Source organism: Carassius carassius, chromosome 27, assembly GCF_963082965.1.
Source record: "Carassius carassius chromosome 27, fCarCar2.1, whole genome shotgun sequence".
Classification (NCBI taxonomy): Eukaryota; Metazoa; Chordata; class Actinopteri; order Cypriniformes; family Cyprinidae; genus Carassius; species Carassius carassius.
Genome location: NC_081781.1, coordinates 6,203,480 through 6,215,149, shown reverse-complemented (window position 1 = coordinate 6,215,149; position 11,670 = coordinate 6,203,480). Strand labels below are relative to the sequence as shown.

General features: G+C 35.2%; 2 protein-coding genes across 2 annotated transcripts in view; one reads left to right on the top strand and one right to left on the bottom strand.

Moving 5' to 3' along the window:
- LOC132106544 (gap junction Cx32.2 protein-like) overlaps nucleotides 1-11,670 on the bottom strand; it is a 324,589-nt gene that overhangs the window by 181,358 nt on the left and 131,561 nt on the right. The window lies entirely within an intron of this gene.
- On the top strand, nucleotides 1,844-10,331 carry LOC132106535 (serine incorporator 1-like). Its single transcript, XM_059512296.1, has 10 exons — nucleotides 1,844-1,985; nucleotides 3,721-3,882; nucleotides 3,987-4,180; nucleotides 4,329-4,408; nucleotides 4,709-4,846; nucleotides 6,112-6,281; nucleotides 6,416-6,506; nucleotides 6,591-6,732; nucleotides 6,819-7,043; nucleotides 10,038-10,331. The coding sequence occupies exons 1-10, from the start codon at nucleotides 1,947-1,949 to the stop codon at nucleotides 10,174-10,176; spliced, it is 1,380 nt and encodes a 459-aa protein (XP_059368279.1). The 5' UTR covers nucleotides 1,844-1,946; the 3' UTR covers nucleotides 10,177-10,331.

Here is an 11,670-nt window from a genome sequence, read left to right as displayed (position 1 = left end):
TATTATATGTCTCTTTATATTACACACACACACACACACACATGTATATATATATATATAAATTAAAGCCTTAATTATATTTTATAGCATAAATGTCTTTGAGCTAAAGTAATGTATTAATCTTTTAAGTTAAAGTCTCTGGCTTCTAATTTATTTAATATGTAATGGGAATTATATAATAATAATTTATATTATTTTTATTATTATATAATTCCCATAACATATTAAATAATATGTTATTTATAATATACCATAATGTAATATAATAATATAATATACCATAATATTCCCATAAACAAATTAAATGTGATCAATGTGTATATTTATATATTTATCATTCTGGAGCATTATAATATAATATAATATAATATAATATAATATATATATATATATATATATATATATATATATAAATATTCCCAGATGCATATGTCTAATGGTTCTTCTATAATCAAAGTTGACACCTCATGTTCTATTTTTACCAGATAACTCAGTGACCCACCGCCCTCCGGGTCACACTGTAATCTGTTTCTTACAACTACCTTAAACACCTTATGCAACCACAATCCTCCCTTTAACAAACAAAACCATAACCCTCAGAACTGGCTGAGGATAATTACTTCTGTACAATCCTGCTCCACACGACCACACAGCAGACACTTCATCCCATTTGTCAATTCTAAAAATAAAATGAACTCTGGTGGCCCCAAGGGCATGTGTTTAATTATGAAATAATAGAGGATGTCTAAGTATTGATCTAAAAGAATGATCAATGATGATGATTTTATTCATCAAAGTATCCAAAAAAAGTATCACATGTTCTGAAAAAATATTAAGCAGCAGAACTGTTTCCAACTTTGATAATGAATCATCATATTAGAATGATTTCTAAAGGATCATGTGATAATGATCCTAAAAATTCAGCTTTGCATCACAGGAATAAATTATTTTTTAAAGTATATTCAAATAGAAAACTATTATTTTAAGTTGTAATAATATTTCACAATATTACTGTTTTTTGTATTTTTGATCAAATAAATGCAGGCTTGATGAGCAGAAGAAACTTCTTTCAAAAACATTAAAAATAGTAATTAGTAATTTCCAAACTTTTGGTCTGTACTGTATATATATTAATTTTTATATAAATAAACATGGCACAATAAAAAAAGCATGGACATAAATCCCAGATTATTGAGCAACATACAAAAAAAAAAAAAAAAGAAAAAAAAAAAGAAAAGAAAAAGAGATATATTATGAAGCAAGAAACAACAATGAACCCTGTGAAAATCAAGCTGGAACTTTCCATTCTTAAAGGGCCATATAAACAATATTTAGTCTGTGAAAGGAGCTGTTCAGTTTGTTGTCCTTAAACTTTGAAAAGATTTAGCATTTTTGAGCCATGGATTCCTTCGAGAATTTTCTATGGGTTTTCAAAAAGTCTACATTTATGTAAAATTAGGACCATGGTTAACATTATTTGAAGAGACTACCTTATTTTGATCTCAGGTAACTTCTTTAACAGACTGCAATAATGAATACATATAAAAATATTAACTAATATATATGAAAGGATAACTGTGTGCAATTTAAAACAAAATATGAATAGGTATAGCTGACGTCAAACGTCAACAAACTTCCATTGTTTTCGCGCTTTTTAAAACAATAATTTGTGTTTATAATGAAATACCTGCGTTTCATATTCCTCACTTTTTTGTTTTAGATTGAGACTTAAAATGTAACATTTTTCACTTTTTCAATTTTCACTTTTCCAAATTTTCACTTTTTCTAGTTGCTTGTCTTCGTGAAATATCGACGTTTTATTTTGAAATGTGGAATGTAAAAGTAACCTGTGGTTTCCGGCTTCAGCAGACAGCGGCGCAACATTGTAAACACGCAGCGTCCATTTTCAAACCCGTCCGGAGAAACCTCGCACATCACCGCTGAATATGGGGGCCGTGCTCGGGCTTTGTTCCATGGCCAGTTGGGTAAGTTTACATATTAATATACTGATGAAATATAAATAGAGTCGTATAGAAGTGCGAAGAAAAATAACGGTTTGGTTTTTATCACGTGATGCAGATGATCACCGCATCGGAAAAAAAAAAACAAAAGAGAAAAGGGTGTCTGGGCCCTTCACGATGCCCTTAATTCACAAAACCCATTTAATCTGTTGAATATTCACAAAGAATGACACACAGCAACATATTAATTTAATTTCATCATGTTTTGGTTTGATTTCAATTAGTTGTTTTGCTTAGACGTACGTTAACGATACAATTTCATGTTGGGTGGTTCCCATGTTGTGATGAAGCACTAAATGTTTTTGTATTAATGCATAGCAATTGTGTTGTTATGTTTTGCGTAGTTGTATCACCAAGTGACATTATTACTATTTTAACTCGTAATTGCAGCCAAATAACGCTACTCGTAGATAAACAGTATTTTGTCGATCAAGACAGAAACTCATTGTTTGATGTTTTGGGGGGTTTAAATGGGACACGCTTATGATCTTAAATGGGACACCCATAGATGATCTTCCACCATAACCCGAGGTTTTCAAAGAAGGTCACATGTTTGTTAGGATTTCAAGTGTTGCGACATCAAAACACCTATTAGATGTCAGTTCATGGCGCACACACGAGAGATAAGGAAACATGGGGCCTGAGGCTATGTAGCAGTATTTACTGTTCAATCAAAGAGTATAGAAGTAACTTACTTCTATACTCTTTGGTTCAATAACACTTAGAAAAATTTACTTTACATTTTTATTTTGTATTATTATTTTTTTCCAGATATTATTCTAAACAATTCAGCTTTGACATCAATGGAATAAATTACACTAAATACTAAATATCTAACATATTTTGATATTAGATATATAATATAATAAAACCGTTATTTCAAATATATGTTTTAAAATAATTTTTGTCAGCCCTGTTGAGCGTAAAGAGACTTATTAAAAATGACAAAAAAAAATAAATAAATGAAAATCTTAATGTTCTTAAGGACTCCAATATTAAGTAGTGGGAATATTTTTATAAGACGTTTACCCAGACATTTATTTTAGGAGGGATTTAATGTCCTCTTAAATCACATCTAATTCTTTTGTTTTGTAAAGCCAGACAAATTTAGCCAACCTTTGCCTGGTGTTTTACCCTGAGTACAAATGAAGGATGAGGTCTCTTTAATTAGACTATTTTTTTAAACACTGATGTGAGTCACTTTGAAGTCATGTTTATGCGTCACCCAGTCCTGCTCATTTTGAAGAATAAAGCTGTTTATGTCTAGGGATGATAAATCAGCATTATATTGGTAACTGAATACTGAGATTTTAAATTGCATTTTTCAAAAGCATTTAATGCCCATCTTTAATAAGTTACATTATGCTGTTGTAATGGCAAAATGAACTTCTATATAATATTCTGCTTCGTTTTGTTACATATGGTGTCATTTATTAATTAATAGCCAAAAGTCCCAATATCTTGCACAATGCATGCCTAATTATAAGTCATCTGGTGCTTAATATATATATTTAGTGTACTACTTGACAAATTTCACAGAAATATGTATGCTGAGATAAAAATAAAACTATGACAGCCTAGGGTCTGAAAAAACGATCTTGTGATCTGAAGAGGAAGATTGTGGCTGAAGTTCACAGAATATCTGAAATTTGCTTACATCACCTATAATGTAATTTTTTTTTTAAAATATTCTTTGCAGATTCCTTGCCTTTGTGGCAGTGCTCCTTGCCTGCTGTGCAGATGCTGCCCAAGTGGAAACAACTCCACAGTTACTCGGCTGATCTATGCCTTCTTTATGCTGCTGGGTGTGGGCATCGCCTGCATCATGCTCATGCCAGGCATGGAGGGGCATCTCCAGAAGGTGACCCAGTAATCCTGAGCGTTTCTTGGAAATTAAAGTTTTGCTTTTGTTTTACAGGATTGCAGCTGAAGTAATCTGATCATATATTCTTACCGTCACTACAGATTCCAGGTTTTTGTGAAGGAGGAATGGGGTCGTCCATCCCAGGAGTCCAAGGTCATGTGAACTGCGATGTGCTGGTGGGCTATAAGGCTGTGTATCGTGTGTGCTTTGGAATGGCTATGTTCTTTCTGCTCTTCTCTCTCATCATGGTAAAGGTCAAGAGCAGCCAGGACCCAAGAGCTGCTGTGCATAACGGGTATGTTGGCATTGGTGTGACCTAATGGTTAAAGTCTTGACCTGTAACTCAGAGGTTGAAGATCTGAATTCTTATGAGCAAGACTAAAATAGTTTCTTGTTGAGAAATGTCTCGTTGAGCTTCCTCTAAATATTCATATCTTCTACAGGTTTTGGTTTTTCAAGTTTGCGGCTGCCACTGCTATTACAGTTGGAGCTTTCTTCATTCCTGAAGGCCCTTTTACTACTGGTAAAATTTTATTTGAATAAAATATGAAATTAAATATGAAATATGCATGCAATTACATGTTTACAATGTAAAGGTGAAAGCTGACTTTAAATGACTGTTTAACAACTATCATTAAAAAATAACTGCTGAATGTGTAACATAGTTTTACATTATACAGTGGAATTTATCGTAAAAGATAGCAGAAACAGCACAGTGTTTAGCCAGCTTAAGTGATGAGAGAGCGAGATTAGGCAGACTTGAGTTGTTTCTCAGATTTATTTGTGAGGATCTAATGATGTTCTTCTGCTGGGTCTCTTCCAGTCTGGTTTTACATTGGTATGGCTGGAGCGTTCTGTTTCATCCTCATCCAGCTGGTGCTCTTGATCGACTTTGCTCATTCTTGGAACGAGTCCTGGGTGGAGAAAATGGAGGACGGAAACTCTCGCTGCTGGTATGCAGGTATGCATTGAGAACTTGTTTGCTCGGTCCCACATAAGAATCAAAAAACTTTTTCCAACAAGCAGCAGTGTAGCACAACAAAAAATATAAATGTATACTACTGTTAGGAGTTGCACCGACTAGTCGACTTCAGTTCTTGTCTGCCATGAGGCTTTAAGCTTGATGTGACTAGTCACTGATCCTATAGAGGGCGCAACAGGGTAAGAAATCTTTGAAAGACTTCTACATTTACGCTTTGTTTCCAAGCAGTTAAAATGACAAATAAATGCGTACTCTGAAAGCGCTCCACAAGACTTGTGTGATTATATTAGCCTCTGCAACTGATCTAGAATGCAGCAGTGAGAGTTGTCTTCAATGAGCCAGAAAAAGCTCACATTACTCCTCTCCTCATCAGGTTACACTGGCTACCAGTAGCCGCTCGCATCAAATTCAAGGTACTGATGCTTGCCTAGAACCACTGGCACTGCACCAATATACCTAAACTCCCTAGTTCAAACTTAAGCGCCTTCCAGAAGCTTGAGTTCTGCAAGTGAACGGTGCCTTGTGGTGCCATCCAAAAGAGGTTTAAAATCACTCTCACTGACTATTTCCTGGACTGTGCCCAGCTGGTGGAATGACCTCCCAATCTCAGGTCAAACAGCTGGGTCGTTACTTATTTTCAAAAAACCATCTAAAGACATCTTTTTCGCCGGCACTTGACCAACTAATACTAGCACTTACCTTTTCTATTCTATTCTTTAAAAAAAAAACACAGCTATGTGTACTGCCTTAGACTAACTGAGACTTATCATGGCACTTGTATACTGTTGTTGATCTCTTGTTGCGCTGCTGCATTGTAACGCACACACACAGGCTGCAGATCACACACGCACAGAATCATTCAGCACTGAAATGTATTGTCAACACTGTTCTGTTTAATGAGCTTATTTGCTCATTAATGACGTCATCAGTGACTAGTCGACTTCAACTAAAAAAAATTAAAATCATAAGTCGTTCAACCCCTAACCACTGTTCAAAAGTTTGTAGTTTTTTTTTGTTTTTTGAAAGAAGTCTTATGATCAGCAAGGCTTTTTTTTTTTGTTTAAAAATGGTAGTGCATATCTTTAACGTAAATAATGTCATAAATCGAGCACATTTATTTTATATTTGAACATCATATTTATAGAAGTATTGTCCCTGTTTTATGTTTAGATACTTTTGACAGTGTATGCAGTCATGATTGATTGTACTGTTCTAATGTAATACATTTTTTCTACCATCCATAGCTCTTCTATCTGCCACAGCCATCAACTACGCTCTGTCGCTGGTGTCTCTGGTCTTGTTCTATGTGTATTACACTCACTCTGATGGCTGCACTGAGAACAAAGTCTTCATCAGCATCAACATGCTGATGTGCGTTGGTGTATCTGTCATGTCCATCTTGCCTAAAATCCAGGTAACCAGGTTTTTATGACTAGTATTGAAACTGTGATCATCTCCTACTGCTCAAAATTTTGGATGTGTGTCATATCAGGTGAGCATCAAGTTGGTTAATTTCTTCATGTCCACTTCTTTCCACTTCTCCTCCAGGAGTCCCAGCCCAGATCTGGTCTCTTGCAGTCCTCCATTGTTACTCTGTACACCATGTATCTGACTTGGTCTGCCATGACCAATGAACCTGGTAAGGACTAAGAGAGATTTGATTAAAGGAACATTCTGTTGTTCATGAAATCTGTCTAAAATAATAATGTTCTTTCCCTTCAAGACCGCAGATGCAACCCTAGCTTGCTTGGCATTATTGGCCTCAACAGCACCACCCCTGCTGGTCAGGACCGTGTTGTTCAGTGGTGGGATGCCCAGGGCATTGTGGGCTTGATCTTGTTCCTGATGTGTGTGCTGTACTCCAGGTAAGTTTGCATGTGTTTAAATATATGGTCTGTTTTTGCAGCTATTTTTCAACACAGCAGTCTTATCTGTCTTTTTATTTCCTCAGCATCCGAAACTCCAGTAACACCCAAGTCAACAAACTGACCCTCACCAGTGACGAGTCTGCTTTGATTGAGGATGGTCCCGTTCCAGAGAACTTTGAAGTGGGTGATGGCTCCAACCGTGCCGTTGACAATGAGAAGGATGGAGTCACCTACAGCTACTCTTTCTTCCACTTCATGCTTTTCTTGGCTTCCCTGTATATCATGATGACACTGACAAACTGGTACAGGTATGTGCCCATGTGATGATGTATTTATTGGTTTAATTTCACTATATTAGTGTTCATATTTTAGTTTGATTAGACCAATTTTGTAAGCAGATCAAGGTATTATTTTCAGAAATTCAAAAGGCATTTTTCTGGTTACAAAAGTGCATTAATATGCATAAGTCTATACATAAAACTATACAAACTGAATTGCAATACACCCTCAAAAACAAAGGTTCTTTATTGGCATCAATGGTTCCATAAAGAACCTTTACCATAAAAGTTATTTAGGTAAATAGAAATTTCCCACAAAGCATGTGTCTGTCGTTTTTTGTTTTAATATATATTATTTATTTTAGATCTTTATAGTCTGTTAATAACTACTTTTCTAACGTTTATAAATGAATATAAAGCATGTATATAAATTAGTGCAGTCAAACGATTAATCGGGATTAATCGCATACAAAATAAAAGTTTTGTTTAGATAATGTGTGTATAATGTGAATATTTAATCGTCTACAGCCACGAGAGGGCGCTCTATGTTTTCAGTGTAGGCTACAGCAGCATATAGCGCCCATAAATAAGTCGCACCTGACTATAAGTCACAGGACCAGCCAAACTATGAAAAAAGTGCGACTTATAGTCCGGAAAATACGGTATGTATGTGTGTGTGTGTGTGTGTGTGTATATATCCCTCTGGGCTTCTTCGTAAATGGGTCACACTTAGCTTCCTCCCGCCCGAAAACGGGCGAAGCCTTAAAATTGTACTTTACTTTTTCCCAGGATAACCAATCAAATATATTTTTGTTCTATAATGTTTTCTGATTATTATTTAGAATTTTTAGATATATTTATGCTACTTTGCATTAATTATATAATTTTTATGAGCTATTTTTTCCATTAGAATTAATATATCATTTTTTATTTTATATTTATTTTTTAAAAAAAATTCAATAAATGCAGCATTTCACATCAAAATAGAGTGCCAGCCTAAAAAAAAAATGTTCCAGGAGAAGAACTTCATCTAGTGGCTTTAAAAAATAGCCACTTTTGTGTAATGTCCTGTACCAGCCTGTAGGCTGTCTATAGCTTCCTATATATCCTATGTAGAAAGGCTATTTGATTCCTTTTGTTGTTTTAGACATGATTTCTCTATCTTATTCGGTTTTTTTATTTAGATATACATTTAGATATTCTAAAAGATGATTACTTTATTTTCTTAACAAAAATGTTTAGATAAGTATCAGGTTTTGCATTATGATTACAATCAAACTATAGCATTTGGTTAGAAAGGGAACACAATGTGTGTGTGTGTATGTGTGAGTGAATGTGTGTGTGTGTGTGTGTGTGTGTTGCATTTGAGCGAGAGTCTCTTTTTGTATTTTTTATTTATTTATTTTTGCATATTCTCAAAATTTGCTGTTGCAGTCTTACCAGTCTCTCTCTTTCTTTCTCTCTCTCTCTCTCTCTCTCTCTCTCTCTCTCTGTGTGTGTGTGTGTGTGTGTGTGTGTATTTGAGCAAGTTTTTTTTTTCATTTATTGATTTTATGTGGAATATTCTACAAATTTGCTGTTGCAGTCGCCAGTTTATCTGTGTATGTGTGTGTGTGTTTGTGTGCGTGGGTGTGTGTGTGTGTGGGGGGGTCTTATTTGCACTCTTGATGTTCTAGAGTGTCACCCCTTCATTGCTGTACACTTTTTTTCAGCACAGTTGCTGATCTGTAGCTTGTACCACCAAAAGTTTCTCTGAGTTTTCCTATTTTTTCGTATTTCCCATTCATTTCCTATGTCGCCCGTTTTCGGGCGGGAGGAAGCTAAGTGTGACTTTTTTTTTTACGACCCTTTAACATATCAGAATCATCTCCTTGATTTTTTTGTGTGTTCATATAGGTAATACAACAAAAGTCACCAAGTTTCATCCCCATCCGATGAAGCAAAAAAATTAAACATTTCAAAACGTTCAAGTTTTCGCCCGTTTTCGGGCGAAGAAGCCCAGAGGGATATATATACATAATATACACAGTACGCATAAATATATTAATCAGGATTAAGGATACATTAAATTACATTAAAGCGTATCGAGAGATATTTTTAATTGTATAAAATTATATTTGAAATAAAATGCTGTTCTTTTGAATGTTTCTATTCACCAAAGAATCCTGAAAAAAATACAAAATACTCTGTTTATGTGTATGTCTCATTTAAAAGAAAATGAGCTGGTGCCCCCGCCTCCCTTCCAGTGTTGCCAAGTATGCAGTTTTCCCACGGAATTGGGCTACCAAAACAGATTTATCCGTGGGTTGCAATCCACCTACTCAAGTGGCCATGCCCTTAATTATGCAGAACTTTAAGGCGTAATATAATTTAAACGGATGAGTTATAAAAAAATTCACCCCCCTCACAGTTGTCATGAAGGGCAAAATTAGCTATATAGACCAAAATAATTTTTTAACCAGGCTGTAAACGTTTTTTTTTTCTGCTGTAAAGTTTGGCATTTTAACATGGGAGTCTAGGGGACTGACTCCCTTTTGCAGCCAGTCGATGAATTGCAATTTTAGTTACTTCCTTGTTGGCTTCACAAGAGAGAGCGGGAGGTTGCTCCTCGGCACTGACATTGTATCTCCAGCAGCTACAGCAAGAGAACAGTAATGGTGGACTGCAGCTTCTCATTCAGGGCTTTGTATATGCTAATAGGTCAGAGAGCGTCACAAATGGGCGGGGCTTTCACCGACTCTGTCGTCATAGTCTGGATCTGCTCGTGTGAACAGTGGATTTGTACCATTATAGGCTGGTTGTTTTCACACACTGCAGCCACACAGCTGTGTTCAAACACCTTATAAAAGTGATTTTTGCATTCTGTGGCACCTTTAAATCTGCTCTTAATAAAAACGAATTAAAATAATTTGTATATACAATATCATCTAGCAATTTGTTGTCACTATATTTAAATGTTTATGGTCAACAAGGTAGTCAGAATTATCCTTAAACTCAATTTTTTTTTTCTTGTCAATTTTATAGCCCTGACTCCAGCTATGAGACTATGACCAGCAAGTGGCCCTCTGTGTGGGTGAAGATCACCTCCAGCTGGGTCTGCATCTCGCTGTATGTGTGGACCCTGGTGGCTCCACTGGTCCTCATCGACCGTGACTTTGACTGAGAGGACGGACTATCCACATGTACAGGGATAGGAGGGTCTAAATGTAAATGCAAGTGTTTTGTTTCGTTCTGCTGACCCTACATGTTTTTTTTTTATTTACCTTGCATGCTTTTATGTAGTGTTCATATATGAGCTGAAATAAATTAAGAACATGGCTTGGGTTTCCTGTGATGTGAAGTTAATATTTCTTCTTCAAAATTAAGGGTAATATAATAAATAAAATGTATCGTAAATTATTTGTAGAGAGTAGTGAAAATGCAGGAAATGTTTTCCCATAAATCGTGACATCCATAGTTTTCTATAGAACGCACATATACAGCAGTGAATTAGCATGTGAAAATTTACAGGCAACTTAAAATTGTAGATTTTGTCATGCTTTTCGATGATTTTGCACCATGAACATGACTTAGTGCTAACCCTTCTGCAACTTGCACATGTTAGTTGTTTGCACACTATTAATTTTATGCTTGTAGCCAATGTTTGTGTTAAACAATGTTTTGCACTGAATATATTATTCTTTGCTGATAAAACCTGAATAGGTGATTTTTTTTTTTGCTTTAACATTTATCGTAGCCTATTAAAAGCACACTGGTGGATTTCATGATGGCAGTTCTCTTTTTATATATATATATATATATATATATATATATATATATATATAATGTCAGTGTTATGTTTTGCCCTTTGACAAGTGCATTGTAATAACCAAATGTGTCATCTTATTAAAGGTTTAAAAACCCAGATTATGTTCTCATTGGAGTATCAAAATATTACCAGTTATTAGTACAGATTTCAGGATTTATTTACGATTTAATCATGATTACGGTACAGGTTTCCGATATCGATTTACCTGAAAATATTGAGGTATATGCCATTTTCTAAATGAAAAAACAACAACAACAAACAATTGATTTATTGACGTCATTCCAGGTTCAAAAGAGAGATATTTTATATTTTTTTGTTATACCGTATTTAAAAGTGGCAGAGATTATCGATTCGCGTGGACTCTGCAATCTTTGTGGCTACAATCCAGAAGCTGCAAATCTGTATTTATTTAACTAACGAAGCGTATAGACTCGATGCACGATCGCTTCCAGGTTTGGTTTCAGCCAGCTCTGTTACATCCGGTGCAGCGCCGGAAGCAATTTTCGCTCTTGGTGATAACTAGGAAAATGGCGCAGAGGAAGATGACATATTACACTCGCTGTTTACAAGAGCTTCCTTGTATTCCCTGTAGTACCCTGAATGCCGTTAATCGTATTGTGAGGCAATCAGCCGTTACACTCAACAGTAAGAAAGAGAAGGGCTTCAAATTATGTATGCAAAAGCTAGTTGGTTAAGTTTTACTGACGAATCAGGACTGACAGACGGAGAAAAGGGGATTTAAAATGTTTTTTTTTTTCAACCCAGCTCTATCTGAAAAAAAAGAAAAGAAAAAAACTGAATCAATGTTTAAATACTACTGCAAAGCTTTGTATAATAATGAAAAGTTCA